This window comes from Hemitrygon akajei, chromosome 6 (assembly GCF_048418815.1).
Source record: "Hemitrygon akajei chromosome 6, sHemAka1.3, whole genome shotgun sequence".
Lineage (NCBI taxonomy): Eukaryota > Metazoa > Chordata > Chondrichthyes > Myliobatiformes > Dasyatidae > Hemitrygon > Hemitrygon akajei.
Window position 1 is genome coordinate 179,682,633 of NC_133129.1, and position 18,502 is coordinate 179,701,134.

The window sequence follows — 18,502 nt, forward strand, 5'->3', positions numbered from 1 at the left end:
AGTTGCACAATAAGTGAATTAAGCCTTAGTTGAAGAATTGGCACTATAAGAAGAAACCTGGGTAAATCCAGTACAAGCAAATTTAATCAACTTGCTCCATTCCAGAATTCCTACTAATTGGACTAGAACAGGAATCTAAGGCAAAACTGACCAAACCAAAAGCAAAATACTGAAGTTCTTGAAAATATGAAATAAAACAACTGTTGGAAATAGTCAACAGATCAGGCAGAAGTTCTGGAAAGAACATACAAAACTGGATTCAAATACATCGAAAGCAGGTGTCTTATAATTTATTGCAATGCAGATTCCCCCTTTAAAAAGTTAACAGATCAACAATGATGACCCTTTTACAGGCTCTAATCGATTAATTGTATAATAAACAACCAATGGGAGAGGAGAAAATCGCCTCTTCCTTAATTCTCCAAATTATAATTTTTGATCTGAACTGTGTAATTAGGGGAGCCCAGTAGTGATGGGAATATTACAAAGGGAAAAGTCATTCTTACAGACAATACAAGAAAAGAGGTTGGAACAGTAACAGTCACAAAGAGAGTACTTGGTACTGGGGTCAAAATTAAACTTTAATGTTGATGGGTGCTGGCCCACAATTCAAAGACATATGGTTTAGTATACAAATTGGTCACATGGGTGTAACAGGGCCGAAGGGCCTGTTACCATGCTGTATCTCTGAATAAATAAATAAATAAATATAAAAACATCAAACTAAATAAATGAATACACAGTTCAGTAACAATTTTTTAAAAACTATTTCAATCTGATCAACTAATCCATCAGATTTCTGAATAATCCATGAACCCAACAATTATTCCTTTATTCTTTTTTATGCACTATTTATTTTTGTGATTTTATGTTTGCACTGTACTGCTACCGCAAAATAACACAATCAATGTTAATAAACCTGACTGAATTATTTATTGTGCAGCTAATTTTATCTTTTTGCATTTAATGAATTCATTACCTGTCTGAATGACCTTGCATCTGTGTGAAGATTCATTGGCTCTTTGCATGTACATTATATGATGGTGTAAATCTAACATGAATACATGCTTTTACTTCCTTGGAGTTAGTTGTGGGGCCCAAATGAAGATAGCAATGAACTGCCCTTTCTCATGAGGCAGCTGATGAAAGCTGTTGTTAGAAGAGTACTGGAATAGCCAAAAAGGACAAGCTTCTGTGACCTCCTATCCTGCTGGGTTTGAACTGACAAAGAGAGGTGGAGCAATTGTGCTGTTCCATTGTCTCAACTGTCAGATCAGAGAAAACACTCCAAGGCTCATCATTAAGGTTTATGGGACTTCAGTTGAAGGGGATTAAGAGCAAAATCTATTGAGATCCTTTTAGACTGAAGAATAACATTAAATAACTATTAGAAGCCTGGCTCAATAATGCTTTACTGTGGCTCTTGCTGGGGCATTCACCATTTCAGAAGTGCACGTGTTCACCCAGCTGTGCTACTTTACTTAATCAAGGACTAACCGAGTGCTAAATATCAAAATCACTCTCAAACTTTACTGCATTATCCAAGTTACTGACTGTGTACAATAATAAAACACTTCTTTGCAAGCATGAACAAAATTTTAAAAAGTAATTTATCTAAAGTCAGCTTTTCTGAAAAGACTAGATTTTAAAACTCAGTGCAATGATAGAAATACATTTCAATAACCCAGTGAGATTATGGATCATGTCAGGCATAAAGAAAGAAGTTTCCGAGAAATGACTTACCTTGAAAAGCATGTATTAGGCAGCAACCTGGCCGCACATCAGCCTCTGACATTTATAAATAGATGTTTTTCCTATGATTGGAAGAGAACTTGTGATAAAGACCTACACTTAATCTATCAATATCAATTCTTAATCTTGAGAATTCTTCATTTCTTAATCCTAGCCTAATTACAAAACAATTTACAATGACTAATTAATCTACTAACTGCTGTGGCTTTAGATTGTGGGAGGAAACCAGAGGAAACCAACGCACTCACGGGAAGGACATACAAACTTGTTAGTTGAACTTTGAATTCCGGCGCCCTGAACTGTAATAGCGGCATGGTAACCACTACCGTGGCGTCCAAATGTTTCTCCTATGATTGGAAGAGAACCTGTGATAAAGAACTATACTTAATCTATTGCCTCAACGTGATGGACTCTTCATCTCTTGTCCTTAACATTTATTGCTTATTTATTATTTATTTATTACTATTATTCCTTTCTTTTTGCATTTGTTGACTTTTGCACACTGGTTAAATGTCCAAGTTGGTGTGCTCTTTCATCGATTCTATTATGGTTATTGTTCCATTATGGATTTATTGAGTATGCCCGCAAGAAAATGAATCTCAGGGTTGTATATGGTGACATATATGTACTTTGATAATAAATTTACTTTGAACTTTGAACACCATATTCCCAATAATGTAACTATCTGTGGATGGAGTGAGTGTGGCAAAACGATTTAAAATAAATAGGAATAGAGTACGTTCCCTCAAAATGGATTTTTTTTTGTTGTAAGTGGCCATAAACAAAAAGGAATACCAATTAACTCTCCCTATTGCCAGCAATCTTGTCAAACATTCAGTCTACAGCCTACTTTTGTTTCATGTTGTGGCAATCACAGTCTAAGTACTTAGCATACTCCTATCAGATATGCATGTAGGGATATTTACCATCTGTTTGCACTTAATCTGTAAAGCTGTCTGCAAAGCGTAGATCACAATGTTTTGTAATAACATTGTAATTTTACCTGTGCATACATTTTTGAATTTGATACTACATGAACACAGCTGTGGGAAAGATCTACTATGACCACTGTGATTCCATTCCGAATAAACCATCATCATGAATAGATTTGCTGGAAAGCAAGGCACCATTGCCAAGTGCACAGAATTTGGATAGCATTTTTAATTTTCAACCAATGACAGATGGTGGGCAAGGATTGAATGATAGCAAGTCACCAGCTCAAATGCCAAAGTGAACAAGAAAATGGACACCATTCCCAAATAATCCCCCCCAAGTAGGTAATTCCAGCAGAAAACAGGGTCAGCAGGACTCCGCAGATACAAGTGTGATAGAGAGAGAGCATGAGTGAGAGGATCACCATTGAGCTCATCTACAAGGACCGCTGCCACAAGAAAGCAGTATTCATCAAGGACACCCACCATCCAGGCCATGTTCTCTTCTCACAGCTGTTACTGGGCAGGAGGTACAGGAGTCTTAAGTCCCACATTACCAGGTTCGAGAACAGTCGTTAACCTTCAAACATCAGGCTCCTGAACCAGCATGATTAACGTCACCAACCTAAATTCTGAACTGATTCCACAATCTGTGGGCTCACTTTCAAGCTCTCTACAACTCATGTTCGTTTTTTATTTAGAGATACAGCACAGTAACAGGCCCTTCAACCCAATGAACCCCCACCGCCCAATTACACACATGTAACCAATTATCCTACTATCCTGTATGTCCTTGTTCTCAATTTTATTTATTGATTTAAATTTGCAGTTTTCTTTGGTGCATTGGCTGTTTGTTATTGTGTGTAGTTCTTCATTAGTTCTATTGTATTCCTTTGTTCTACTGTGAGAAAATGTATTTCAGGGTAGTATATGGTGACATACAGTATATGATAATAAAATAACGTTGAACTTTAGATCCATGGCTGGTGCCAAGAGGGAAAACTGTAATAGGGGCATTTTCTGAAAAGATGATGGGAGTCTAATGCAGATTCAGAACTGAGAGAAAGCAAAAAATAAAATAAATAAACAAGCTTGAAATACAAAGGAAACAAGACGGGAAAATACTGTAGATAGGATTTTGACAGGAGTCTACCAAATAAAGCTGATGAACGATAACCATGGAGTTACAAGCTCAAAGATCAAAGTTCATAGTAAATTTATTATCAAAGTGTATAGATGTCACCATATACAATCCTGAGATTCATTTTTTACGGGCATGCACAATAGATTCAAACACAATAGATTCAATGAAAACTACACACAAAGGTGGACAAACAACCAATATGCAAAAGATGAAAAATTGTGCAAATACAAAAAGGAAAACAAAATAATAATAAATAAATTATATTGAGAACGAGTGTAAGATTTAGTTACAACTGAAAGATAGCAAAACGATGCAAATCATAACTGACTGATCAAAGTGTTTTCAAAATAAGGAGAATTGAAAATAAAAATTGAAAAGGAAACAATTAAAGGTCATTCCTTTTTGTAGTTGTAGAATCATCATCAAGTAAGCCCAGACGCCATAACCAAAGAACAAAATAAAAGGTAGAGAGTGGACTCCTGTCAGTGATAATAAACCTGATTCTAATTCCACAATTTTCTGTTTTTATGTGTGATAATTTCCCACCTTGGCTAAAGTTCCACTCAGAAGAGATCATGTACCAACTCTGCCTGAGCAGTCTAGGCTATCTCATTCTCTGGTTCTCATGACTGTCAGAGTGGAGAGCCTATACTAGAACGGTATGAAAACACCTGAAGCAGGGTTAGAATGTGCGCAGTACTGTTTCCACACAACTGGAAGTAGATTCATGAGATTACGGTAGAGTCTTATGTAGAGTAAGACTGGAAAGTATCAGAACATCAGTATTGAGGAAAGATCTGAAGGATGTCTAGGAGAAATTTCTTTTGCTGGATGTATGAGGGGATCTGGAAGTCACTTGTCAAATAACTCATGCAAGTGCATACCTAATGTCATTAAAAAATCCCTTCATGTCCAGGCTCATCAAGAATGTGCTTTAAATACACCCAATGACTTGGCCTCCACAGATTCACCACACTTTGACTAAGGAAATTCTTCCGGATTTCTATTCTAAACGGACATCCCTTTATTCTGTGGCTGTGTCCTCAGGTCTGAGACTCACCCACCATATGAAACATCCTCTCACACATCCACTCTGTCAAGGCCTTTCAACATTCGATTGGTTTCAATGAGATAACCGCTAATTCTTCTGAATACAAGTGAGGACAGGCCCAGAGCCATAATTGAAAATGTACTAGTTATCTATGAAGAAATTCTATCATTTATATTTAAAGAACACCCGAGCATCAGATACCAAAACAAACGTCATCAGTGTTACAGACTGACTGAATATTAATGAGGAGAATGAAGATGCTACAACTGAAGCATATCAGTTTGCAAGTCAGCCCTAGGCATCAAGCACACCGTTACCCAGGACACGGAAGTCAGAATCAGATTCAGGTTTAATATCAGTGGCATATATTGTGAAATTTGTTGTTATGCAGCAGCACATAAAAATACTATAAATTACAATCTAAGAAACACACACACTGTGTTCTATGACTCTACATAAAAGATAAGTAGTGCAAAACGAGAGCAAAATTAGTGAAGTAGTGTTCACAGGCTGGCTCGTTGTCTGCTCAGCTTAACTGACGTTTTAAAAATATGTCCAAGTACCAGGGCTTATTTTGTATTAGACATTACTAATCTTTCCTTTTTTCTTTTAGGCTTATATTACCTCAATTACTCCTGTGTCACGGTTTCAATAATTAACTCAATTACACTAAATAAAATGAGCCTGCTTAACTGGCATCCCATCCACTCCCATGAAATTCACCTTTGCCATAGTTACTAACAAAAATTATTCTAAGACCGCTTGCAATCCCGCAAGCTCTACCAAAAAGGAATTGGCTCATGGGAATACCACCATGTGCAGACTCGCCTCTGAGTTACAGACCATCCTGATATGAATATTTCACTGTTTCTTCTCTTCCACTGCTTTCAAACCCCAGAATACTCTAGTCTGTAGCATTGTAGAAGCTGATGAGAAAAACTACCTAGTAGAAAACAGCAACAGCTAACCAGCACATTCTCAAGGCCAATGAGAGGTGGATTATGAATGCAAGTTTTGTTATAGAGTCAAAACACTAGAACACAGAAACAAGCCCTTCGGCCCATCTAGTCTGCGAACCATTATGGGTAACACCCATATCCTATAAAAAACAAGAGAAAAAAACTCACTTGGCTTAAAGTGTTATATTTTCATATCAGAAAATAAAGGACATTACAACACAGTACTTTAAACCCACAATGTTGAGTTGACATTTAAACCTAATCTAAGGTAAATCTAACCCTTCCTTCCTATGTAGCTTTCCATTTTTCTATCATCCATATGCCAATATCATCAATACTGGCTGAGCTGTAAACATATAGGTTTATTTTAGTGTAACTGAATTCATTATTGACAACTATGATGCAGGAGTAACGGAGGTAACTTAAGCTAAAAAGAAAATGAGGAAAAATCAATGTCTGCTCCAAAATAAGCCGCAGTACTTAAAAACATTTAAAAAAATAGATTTCATAATAACTTAAATTCCTCAACTAACAAAAGATGTTAACTGTTGTTTGTACTTTTAATATTGTTTGTAATTCTAGTTACAAAATCATTGACAATATTCTGGAAGTCATAAAAACTGATGTGAGCATCAGAATCAGATTTAATATCACTGACAAGTCGAAAAATTTGTTCTTTTGCGGGAGCAGTACAGTACAATACATAAAAACATTACAAAAGATATATATATATATTTAAAATAGTGTAAAATAGAGAGTAAAATAGTGAGATAGTGTTCAATGTCCATTCAGAAATCTGATGGCAGAGGGGAAAACGCTATTCCTAAAATGTTGAGTGTGTGTCTTCAGGCTCCTGTACCTCCTCCCTGTTGGTAGTAATGAGAGGGCATGATCTGGGTGGTAGGGATCCTTAATGATGGAGAATACCTATTTGAGGATTATTAGGTATAAGACAGTAGAATTGGGGTTTGGGTGAGATGGCGGGTGAGACGATAATGGAAAGGAGGGCTGAGAACCACGGCAGCAGGGAGTTAAATGATGTTGTATGACCCTGGAAAATTATGGTGTACTACCCTGGAAAATGACGTTGTACGACCCTGGAAAATGACGTTGTACAACCCTGGAAAATGATGTTGTACTACCCTGGAAAATGACGTTGTACGACCCTGGAAAATGACGTTGTACGACCCTGGAAAATGACGTTGTACGACCCTGGAAAATGATGTTGTACGACCCTGGAAAATGACGTTGTACGACCCTGGAAAATGATGTTGTACGACCCTGGAAAATAAGAAGCTGTAACTGAGTGCAGATGCACTGTGCCTTTACCAGACACATTGAAAAGTGATGATGCCTCCACATCAATTTTGGACAAGAGTGTGTTGCAAAAAGAAAAACGGCTGAGTGTTTTCCCTACAGGCAATACACAAATATTGACTACTCTCCTCCCTTCCCCCATTAGCTGCACTGAGCATATATACATTTATTGAAAGCTATAATGGAAGTCTGAGGGTCCCCTGTCCTGGGGCCAGAAGAGATGATGAGCTATCACTTCATGTAATGGCAGCCCCTCTGTGACAGGCATGACCTACATTTTTTCTCCTCTTGCTCACAACTGTCTGCCTGTGCTTCAAGGAGATGTTTAAGCAGCAAGCTGGGCATGCCTGGTTAATGTTACAGTGGATATGAATTTAATTTCCCTCAGTTTCAACAGATATGAACATTCCTAAATAAACTGAATAACTTAATCTTGCATTCTCAATATTACTCAAAACCATTATCCAGTTCTATTCCTTTTATAAGATTACAGAAAAAATGCAAATATTTAAGTAACTATAAATCAGGTTATGTCCTCAATTCAGAGTCAGTGAACACAGAGAATGGCACATACGTAAAAATAAATGCAGATAGCAAGTTTAGTAGAAATATTCAATGAGGAGGTTTCTCTCATCATAATACATAAACCATTTATTATTTTTTTAATCTATTCTTGAGAAACCTCTTCTAATTTAAGTGATACTGAACTGACGACTTAGCCTTCACAAAGCTTTGGGACAGAACCTACCACGACGCTGCAGGTCATACTCTCTCTTTGTCTCTTCATTCCCTAGTATTTTCCATGCCTGATCAACTTCGATGAACCTCTGTGCGCGCTCCTCAAGTTCTCCTGCTGGCACATCTGCACTCTGCTTATCTGGATGATACTGCCAATCAGAGGGGGACGGTTTGGAGGGGAGAGAGAGAGAGATAAGTTTTTATTTTATTTCATTTATTTAGAGGTACAGCACTGAATTGGTCCTTCTGGCCCAACAGGCTGCACTGTCCAGCAACCACCTATTTAACACCAGACAATTTACAATGAACAATTAACCTACCAACCGGTACGTCTTTGAACCGTGGGAGGAAACCAGAGTGCCCAGAGGACACTCACATGGTCACAGGGAATACGTAAAAACTCCTTACAGATGGTGGCAGAATTGAACTCGATGAACTCCAGAACACACTAAGCTGTAATAATGTCGTGCTACCAAGGCGTCATGGTGAAGTTGACAGTGAAAGAATTAGCCTTGATTTCATTTTGTGGAAGGTAGTGAGGAACAAAATAAATCCGGAACACATTGGGCTTGAGGGCCTGCACCCAGGTTAATTTAAATCACAGAAGTCATGGCCACTGTTGTCACAACCTGCTCAGACAGTGTTTTTCTGGGTAATTTGCAGTTGCTGCTGTTGGCATTATGGGCAATTTACTGAGGCAAGTTGTGAACAAGGGAAATGAAAAATAAAGAGGACCTGGGAATGTGTGAATGAGGGGGAAAAAGATGAGACAAATCAAAATATATAAAAAACATTATTTTAAACAGTTAATAAATGCCAATCAACTAGACACACCTAGCTTTCGAACAGCATTGCAGAAATCCATTTACCTAACATACTATTCAGCAAAATAACTATAAATACAGTGGATACCCAGAAATAAATTTTAGTTCTGCTGTACTGGGTGAAAATCCAACACTGGGAGATGCTGTGACTGTCAGTTTATAACTGATTTTGCAGCAATAAATAACAAGTCAAGCCTATTTTATCGTTCAGTCTATTAATGTCACATCTTATAGCGCCTGATGGGGTCTGACATTAGCACAGCTTAAACCACATTAAGAATCTTTCCTTCCAGTGTAATGATAAAGCCCTGCACATACCATATAACATTTGAGAGAATACCACTAATTAAAACAGAGTGTGGTCTCCTTATCCATGTCCCACTAAATTAATTACCAGTCGTATTTTATATGCTTTCAAATGTAAGCTCAGGCAGTGTGAATGTTGCTTGACTTTCTTCTGTCTTATGAGCATTTTGTCGCTTTCAACAAGAAGAATAAAAACACACATGCACAAAATACTGGAGGAACTTAGCAGGTCAGGGAGCATCTATAGAGAGGAATAGAGTCAACGTTTCGGGCTGAAGCCCTTCAGTCCTGATAAAAGGATCTCAGCCTGAAACGTCAACTTTTATTCTTGTCCATAGATGCTGCCCGACCTGCTGAGTTCCTCTAGTATCTTGTGTGTGTTACTCTGGATTTCCAGCATCTGCAGAATTTCTTGTGTTAATAAAAAAAAAGGTCTGAAGCAAACAGGTTGCTGACAGGGAGCACCTCTCATTTAACATTTAACTCTTCTTTCTTTGTCCTCTTTTTATTGTGGAAGTACCTGTGCAGCATTTAATTAAAACAAGAGCCCATCTGCTAGTAAACATTTAAGCTTCTTTAATCCACTAAATTCTTCTTTTGTGATCAAGGTAAAGATTCAATTTACTTAAAGGTATTGAGCACTGTATGTGAGAGTAAATACATAAACTTCATGTATTGATTCCTAAAAAGTGCAGACTGAATTTTACAAGTAGTGTCAAGATTTTTAAAAGCTGAGTTACCTTTGAACTCAATAAACCTTTTTACTTCTTGGTATATGATTACATTGCCTTTACTATTGCAGCTGTCAGTGATGGTAACTGTCTCATCACAGCACCCACACATTACAATAATTAAATGCTTTTAATCACATTTTGCCCAAGTTTAAGAAATGCTCAGATGAGCAGAGGGAGTTTCATCTGCCAGTCCTAATTAGTGCATGATTTAGTTTTCACAGGTTACATTAAAAGGAAAACCCAAAATTCTATAATGGTATCAGTTAACCCTGCACTGATGGGATTTGCTCCATGAACCGTACAGCCCTCATTAATGATATAGTATACTCTCACCAGAGCTTTGTTGTAAGTTGTTAAGATTTTACAAGAAAAACCCACTAGATTTCAAGAGCAGAAAAAAAAAGTCCCCAAATGTGTTGTAATAAAGGGTCCTAGGTTTAAGTGGCAACACAAGTAGATAGAGTGGGAGAGAAGACATTCTTGCTTCCACCATTCGGAATGCTGAAGTCATGTTGCAGTTGTATAAAACTTTGGTTAGGCCACAAATTGAAGCATTGCAAGCAATGCAGGTTGTTGCATTATAAGAAGGACGTGGAGGCTTTAGAAAGGGTGCAGAAGAACTTCACCAGTACATAACCTGTATAGACAGTTTTCACTATTAGAAGAGGTTAGACAAGTTTGGACCTCAGCATCAGAGGCTGAGTAACAATCTGATAGTAGATAGAATTAAGAGAGAATAGATGGTAGATAACATGGGTCTTTTCCTCCAGATGGAAATGTCAAATGCTAGAGGTCATTGTTCTGAGGCAAGAGGGGAAATGTTTGAAGGAAAGTGGAGGAAGTGGAGACATAAATACTAACATTAAAGAGGCAGTTGGACAGGTACATGCATGGGCAAGGAATGGAGGGATATAGACCATGTGCAGACAGACAGGACTGGTTAAAATTGGCATAGTCAGAAAAATATTATGGACCAAAGGGCCTGTTCCTGTACTACTCTATCCTATGTTCTGAATCAGACTTCCATAGGCTTCTTTAGCACAGAAAAATGCCTTTCCAACATCATATCAAAGCCAACAATCAAATACCAATCTACACGAATCCCATTTTACAGACCCTGATCCGTGCCTTGGTTATTCAAATACTCATATAAATGCCTCATAAATAGTTTGTAAATCTCTGCCTCTATCATCCTCCTTCAGTATGAATGATAAATATTCATCAGTTCCCCTGTATCCTCCTCCTCATCTTCTACCTCTGGACTTAAGACATCTCTGCCACAGGGAAAAGTTTCTTATTTTCTCCTTGATGTCTCTATTAATTTTACATTAGGTCCCAATTTGTGACATTGACTGGAATCCCTACCACCCACCCCACAACCACTTTGACCCACAACTGTCAGGAAGGAGATACAGGAGCATCAGAACTAGGACTGCAGATTGGATAACAGCTTCCCTCAGGCTGTGAGACTAATGCCACCATTGAGGTCTCATCACTAAGACAGCAACCTATGCTGCACACTGCATGCATTTTGAATTATATTTTACCTTATTTGTGGTAATATTTTATTTTATGTGCTGTGTGTGATATATGCATTGTGAGTCTGGAGGAATGGTGTGTGTGTGTGTGTGTGTGTGTGTGTGTGTGTGTGTGTGTGTGTGTGTGTGTGTGTGTGTGTGTGTGTGTGTGTGTGTGTGTGTGTGTGTGTGTGTGTGTGTGTGTGTGTGTGTGTGTGTGTGTGTGTGTGTGTGTGTGTGTGTGTGTGTGTGTGTGTGTGTGTGTGTGTGTGTGTGTGTGTGTGTGTGTGTGTGTACAGTCAGATGACAATAAACTTGAACACAGCTTCTCCGCTCGAATAAAAATAAACCTCACATATTCGGCCTCTCCTCATTGCAAGGACATTCCAGCCCCGCCAACATTCTGGTGACTCTCCCCTACTCTCTCTGCAGTGTATTCACATCCTTCATGGCAAACAGAACTGAACATAATATTCCAGGAAACTGTCAATAAAAGAGAATCTGCAGATGCTGGAAATCCACCAACATTCCAGGTGTGGCCTAACCAATTTCCTGTAAAGTTGGACAGAAAATGCAAAAACCTGTTCCTACATTCTATGACCTGGCTGAGGAAGGCAAGCATCTAGTATCCTTTCTTCACCATCCTTTCTACCCAGCAGGTGGGTACACATTCAGCATGTAGCAGATAGCATTAGAAAGGGAAACAAAGACATGACTGACATTTATAAAGGATGTCAGGCAATTACCCATAAAGATTTCACAAGGTTCAGAATTTCCTTAATTTACCCAACAGGTTTGGTAGTTTAACTTGGGTGTCAATCCAAAATTGCTTCATTAACCATGTGTTATTGCCATCACTTCAGGCAAGTGGGTCTGAATATATAGAGTCCCGAGACATTCCAAAGCATTTTATCAGCAGTTAGTTTTGAAATATGGTCACAAATGTTGTTTAGCCAAATTATACAGCAGAAGATGCCAAAATAGCAGTTAGATTTGTCTTTCTGATATTGGAGTTTCTGGTGTTATGATTATTTTAGATCCAACAGCAGCTATGAGACCACAGTTTAATGGTTCATCCAAAATGGCAACATCTCTGAAAATACAACATTTCTCTGGTATTGCACTTAATTATTGGCCTAGATTATATGCACAGATCAGTGTTGTGGCAATTGTATTCATGACTTTCTTGCTCAAAGTACGGAAAAAGCCACTCGACAGTTAAATTTTACAATTATTACTGTAGTTTCTTCTTCTGAAATGTGGAGGGTCCTACATCCATGGAAATCATATCATATCATCATCATCATTATGTGCCGTGTCGTATGACGTGGGCGATCATGCTCCCATGACCATGATTGTTCTTGGCAAATTTTTCTGCAGAAGTGATTTGACATTGCCTTCTTCTGGGCAGTATCTTTATAAGACGAGTGACCCCAGCCATTATCAATACTCTTCAGAGATTGTCTGCTTGGCGTCAGTGGTCGCATAACCGGGACTTGTGATATGCACCAGCTGCTCATACGACCATCCACCACCTGCTCCCATGGCTTCACGTGACCCTGATCAGGAGCTAAGCACGTGCTACACCTTGCCCAAGGGTGACCTGCAAGCTAGCGGAGGGAAAGAGTGCCTTACACTTCTTTTGATAGAGATATACTGTATCTCCACCCTGCCACCCAGCATATCATCAACATATTTGAGAAAGGGTTGTGTAATTATGGATCATCCAATCCCATAGTACGTGCTTACATGGGGAGAATTTGTTGTATATTGATATATATTTAGAAATTTTGAATTTTGCTCTTGATGGCATTAACAATTACAAACACGCACATACCTGCAACATTGTGCAATGTAAATATTTCAACTGCTAGTCCAGAGCTATAGGTCCTTTATGTTTTTCTTACGAGTTTCTACCCGATTAGGCATCACGGAGTGAATTTATTAATAGTTTTACATTCCACCTCAGATAAAACAATACAATCTACTTTTCTTCAGAAATTGTTTGATAAACTTAACAGCTATGTAACAGCATGTGTGAAAATGCATCACTTTGTGTTTGGTAGAAATGCAAATAGGTTAAAGTGGCACTTATATTCTGAAAACAAAGGGTGATATACACTCATGGCCACTCGATTAAGTGTAGAAAAGAATAGAAAGGATTAAGGAATAGATAGAACCAGTCTGATACAGCAAGGAAACAACTATGTACGCTCAGTGGCTACTTTATAAGGTACACCTGACCACCTTGCTCATTAATGCAAATATCTAATCAGCCAATCACATGGCAGCAACTCACCATATAAGCTCATGGAGACATGGTCAAAAGGTTCAGATTTTGCTCAAACTAAGCATCAGAATAAGGAAGAAATGTGATCTAAATGACTTAGCCCGTGAAATTATTTTTGGTGCCAGACGAGATGATTTGAGTATCTCATAAATGCTAATCTCAGCAGGGCTTAAACTAGTTTAGCAAGGGGTTAGCAACCAGAGCATCAGGTCAGAAAGTGGAGGGGTGCAGTAAAAGGCTGTCAGGGCCAGTAAAAACAGGCAGAAGCAAAGTAATAGAAAGGATAGGATGGATAGTTTGTAGTATGTATATTTTAATGCTAGGAGTATTATGAATAAAGGTTATGAATTTAAAGCATGGATCAATATATGAAACTATGATGTTGTGGTCATTACAGAGACTTGGGTTGGGAGAGGGCCAGGATTGGGTGCTTAATGTCCCAGGGCTGCAATGTTTTATGAAAGATAGACTGCAAGGTAAAGGGCCGGGGCTATTGCATAATAGGAAGGATGCAATCAATAAGAAGATTAAGGAAAGGTGTAAAAACAACATGGTTGGTGTCATGGGGGACTTCAACTTTCCCTAATATAAACTAGGGCCTTCTTAGTGCAAGTGGTTTAGATGAGGTAGAATTTGTTGGGTGCATCCAGGAGGATTTCTTAAATATGTAGATAGTTCAACAAGAAGAGGAGCTGTATTGGACCTGATATTAGGTAATGAGCCTGGCCAGGTGACCACCCTTTCAGTGGGTGAGCAGTTAGGGTACAGTGACACAACTCCTTACGTTTTAGGATATTTATAGATCAGGATAAGTGTGGACCTTGTGGGAGAACATTAAAGTGGAGCAGGGAAAATTACAAGAGCATTAGGCAGGAACTAAGGAGAGTTAATTGGGAACATCTGTTTTTGGGCAAGTCCACATCTGACAATGTGGAGGGTACTTAAAGACCAACTGCACAGAGTACAGGCCAGGTATGTTCCAATAAGAAGGAAGGACAAGGATGATAAGTTAAGAAAACCTTGTATGTCAAGAGAGGTGATGAATTCAGTCAAGAAGAAAAAGAAAACAAATGTAAAACTTGGGAAGCTAGAGTCAAACAGAGTCCTATAGAATTATAAAGAAGTCAGTAAAGAGGGGAATTAGGAAAGCAAGGAGGGACCATGAAATGTCCTTGGGCAAACAGAAATAGAGAATCCCTAAGCATTCTATACATATTTCAGGAGCAAAAGGATAACTAGGGAGAGGGAGACACCACTAAAGGATAAAGGGGGGAATATTTGCTAGGATGTAAAGGATGTGAGTTAGGTCCTTACTGAGAACTTCTCTTCGGTATTTACCAAGAAGTATATGGAGGATAAAGAGATCAGTGCTGAAAATATTAATATGCCCAGGCATTTCGAAGTAAAGGAAGAGATAGTGATTAGTCTCTTAAAGAGCATTAAGGTGGAAAAGGCCCCAGGGTCTGATGGCATACAGGATAATCCAGGTTACTGGAAGAAGCTAGTGAAGAAATTGCTAGGGCCTTGACCAATATCCTTGTGTCTTCTCTAACCACAGGCAAGGTCCTGATAGACTTATGAGTATCCAATATTGTTCCATGGAACCAGGGATAGACTGGTGAGTCTCATGTCAATGGTAGGGAAGTTACTGGAGGGAGTTCTTTGGGATAGGATCTCTTGAGCATTTGGAAAACCATGGCCTAATTAGGGAAAGCCAGCATGGCTTTTTGTGGAGCAAGTCATGTCTTATGAACTTGATTGAGTTTTTTGATGAGGTGGCAAGAGTGACTGATGAAGTTAGAGCTGTGGATGTTGTCTATGTGGATTTTAGTAAGGCATTTGATAAGGTCCCTAATAGGAGGCTCATCCAGAAGTTCTAAGACGCTTGGGATCAATGGTTAATCGGCTGTTTGGATTCAGAACTGACTTGCCCATACAGGATGGTGAACAAAGGGACTTATTCTAGCAGGAGGTCTATGATTAGTGGGAACTATCACAGGGAACCATACTAGGACATCTGCTATTTGTAATGTATATAAATGACCTGGATGAAAGCGTGGATGGGTGAGTTAGTAAGTAAGCAGATGATATAAAGATTGGTAGTATTGCAAATAGTGTAGAAGACTGCCAAAGAATACAACAGGATATGGACCAGTTGCAGATATGGGCAAAGAAATGGCAGATGGAGTTTAACCCAGCTTAATGTGAAGTGTTTCACCTTGGTAGGTCAAATATAAAGAGAGAGTATATTGTTAAAGGCAAGTCCCTTAACAGTGTTGATGAGCAGAGGGTTATTGGGGTCCAAGTTCCTAGCTCCCTGAAAGTGGCTACACAGGTTGATAGGATGGTTAAGAAGGCATATGGCATGAATGGCTTTTGTTAGTTGAGGCATTGAGCTCAAAAGTTAGGAGTTACTTTACATGCAGATTTATAAAATTCCAGTTAGGCCACATCTGGAGTGTTACAGACAGTTCTGGTTATCCCATTATAGGTCAGATGTCGAGGCTTTCGGTGCAGAGAGACTTTCGAATGTGCTGCCTGGATTAGAGGGCATGTGCTGTAACGAGAGGCTGGACAAACTTAGGCTGTTTCCTCTGGAATGATGGAGACTGATGGGAGATCCTGATAGATGTTTATAAGATTATGAGAGGTATAGACAGAGTAGACAGACAGTATCTTTTTCCCAGACTGTAACGTCAAATAAAAAAGGACATCCATTTAAGGTGAAGGGGTAATTTTAAAGGAGGTTTTAGAGGTGAGTTTTTTTAAAAAAACACAGCATTTTCCATGTTGCATGGTGATGGTAGAGGCAGATACATTGAGGCTTTTAAGAAATGTTTAGATAGGTACACGAACGTGAGGAAAATGGAGGGATATGAATATTGTGTAGATGTAAGGAATTAGTTTAGTTGACCATTTAATTGCTAATTTATTTAGTTTGGCACAACATTGTGGGCCAAAGGGTCTGTTCCTTTGCTGTACTGTACTATGTTTTATGCTCTATCTCCTGGGATTTTCATGTACATTTGTCTCTAGAGTTTACAGAGAATGGTGCAAAAAAACAAAAAACATGAAGTGAGTGGAAGCTCTGTGGGTGAAATTGCCTTGTTAATGAGAGAGGTCAGAGAGAATGGCCAGATTGGCTCAAGCTGAATGAAAGCAACACACATTACAACATTATGCAGAAGAGTATCTCTGAATGCACAACCTTTCGAACCTTGAAGAGGATGAGCTGCAGGAGCAGAAGACCACACTGGATTCCACTCCTGCACATAATCAAGTGCCCACTGAGTGTACTGTCAGAAAACGAAGAAAACCAAGTTAAGGCAAGTGTAGAAAATTACCTGCACACCACCTCTCCCCAAATACCCCCACCAACCATAAAAGCTCAACACAGTTAGTTAAAAATGTCCAATACTTCACTGGCACTAGCATACCTGCTATCAAGAACATACAGTGCCGTGCAAGTCTTAATCACATATATGAAGCTATGGTGCCCAAGACCTTCACATGGTACTGTATTTGTCAAAGTGGAGCAGAGGGCGAGTTCGTAAACTTGGCAAGAGGAAAGGATGTGGGGGATGGTGAGGATGGAGTGCCATGAGAATGGTGTGGGACAAATGGCAGAGGAGGAGTGCTGGAACGGGGTGAGACACCAGGCAAGGTCATTTGATTCCAAACATTTGGTTTATTGATCATTACAGAATGTCTCTCTGGTGCTTCCCACTCCCTCCCCTCTCCCTATCCACAACACAGACCCATATCAGAATCTGCTTTATCATCACTCACAAATGTCACAAATATTTTTTTTATTTTTGTGGCAGAGGTACAGTATGATACATAAAATTACTATAGTATTATGCAAAAGTCATAGGCACCCTAGCTACATACATCTGCCCAAGTACTTTATATACAGAAATGTGCCAGAAAAAGGACAGCACTATCATTAAGGATCCTCTCCACCCTGCTCAAGAACTGCTGTCCAAATCCCATAAAAAGGAGGATACATAGCATTCACCCCAGGAGCAGACGACTCAAAAACAGTGACCTCCCCCAAGCCGCAAGGCTGATCAACACTTCCACCTACTAACTTCATAATCATTTTCTGACAGTCACCTTACTTTATGTACATACAATCAGTATGAACTATATAAGCTAAACTTATGTATTTATATTTACTGTGTTCTTCATGCTTTTTTTATGCTGAGGAACATAAATAATTAAATAATATTAATGATAATAAGTTAATAAAGATTGAATAGTTTAGAACTTTATATGTTTGAATGTAGAAGATTGAGGGGAGAATTGATAGCGGTATAAAAAATGAAGAGGTATAGATAAGTTAATTGCAAGCAGGTTTTTTCCACTGAAGTTGATGGGACTACAATCAGAGGTAATGGGTTAAGGGCGAAAGGTGAAAAGTTTAAAGGAAACATGAAGGGAAATTTCTTCACTCAGAGGGTCTTGAGCGTGTAGAACAAGCTGCCAGTGCAAGTGGTGCACTGGTGCATCGGATCTGAGGAACAACGACTTGATCTCCTTTACACTTGTGGACCAAAGAACAACTGCAAACAATCTTGAATCTTGAAAAATCATTCTAAACTCATTATTTTCATATTCCAAACTAGGATTGATACAGAACCATGGAGGCACAGAAACGTACAGCGCAGAAACAAGCCCTTCAGTCCTTCTCATCTGTGCCAAACCATTTAAACCACCTACTCCCATCGACCTGCACGAGGACCACAGCCCTCCATAACCCTACCATCCATGAACAGTACCTATCCAAACTTCTCTTAAGTGTTGAAATTGAGCTCACATGCACCACTTGCACTGGCAGCTTGTTCTGCACGCTCAAGACCCTCTGAGTGAAGAAATTTCCCTTCATGTTTCCTTTAAACTTTCCACCTTTCGCCCTTAACCCATTACCTCTGATTG

General features: G+C 38.9%; 1 protein-coding gene across 4 annotated transcripts in view; it reads right to left on the reverse strand.

The window, feature by feature from the left end:
- Nucleotides 1–18,502, reverse strand: part of dnajc24 (DnaJ (Hsp40) homolog, subfamily C, member 24) — a 65,105-nt gene that overhangs the window by 30,253 nt on the left and 16,350 nt on the right. For all 4 annotated transcript variants that reach the window (XR_012099403.1, XM_073049852.1, XM_073049853.1 and 1 more), the window contains exon 3: nucleotides 7,904–8,042. Coding sequence is in view for 3 of the 4 variants with exons in the window: in XM_073049852.1 (XP_072905953.1) it covers nucleotides 7,904–8,042 (139 nt within the window). In the remaining variant the exon portion in view is untranslated. The remainder of the gene's footprint in view (nucleotides 1–7,903; nucleotides 8,043–18,502) is intronic.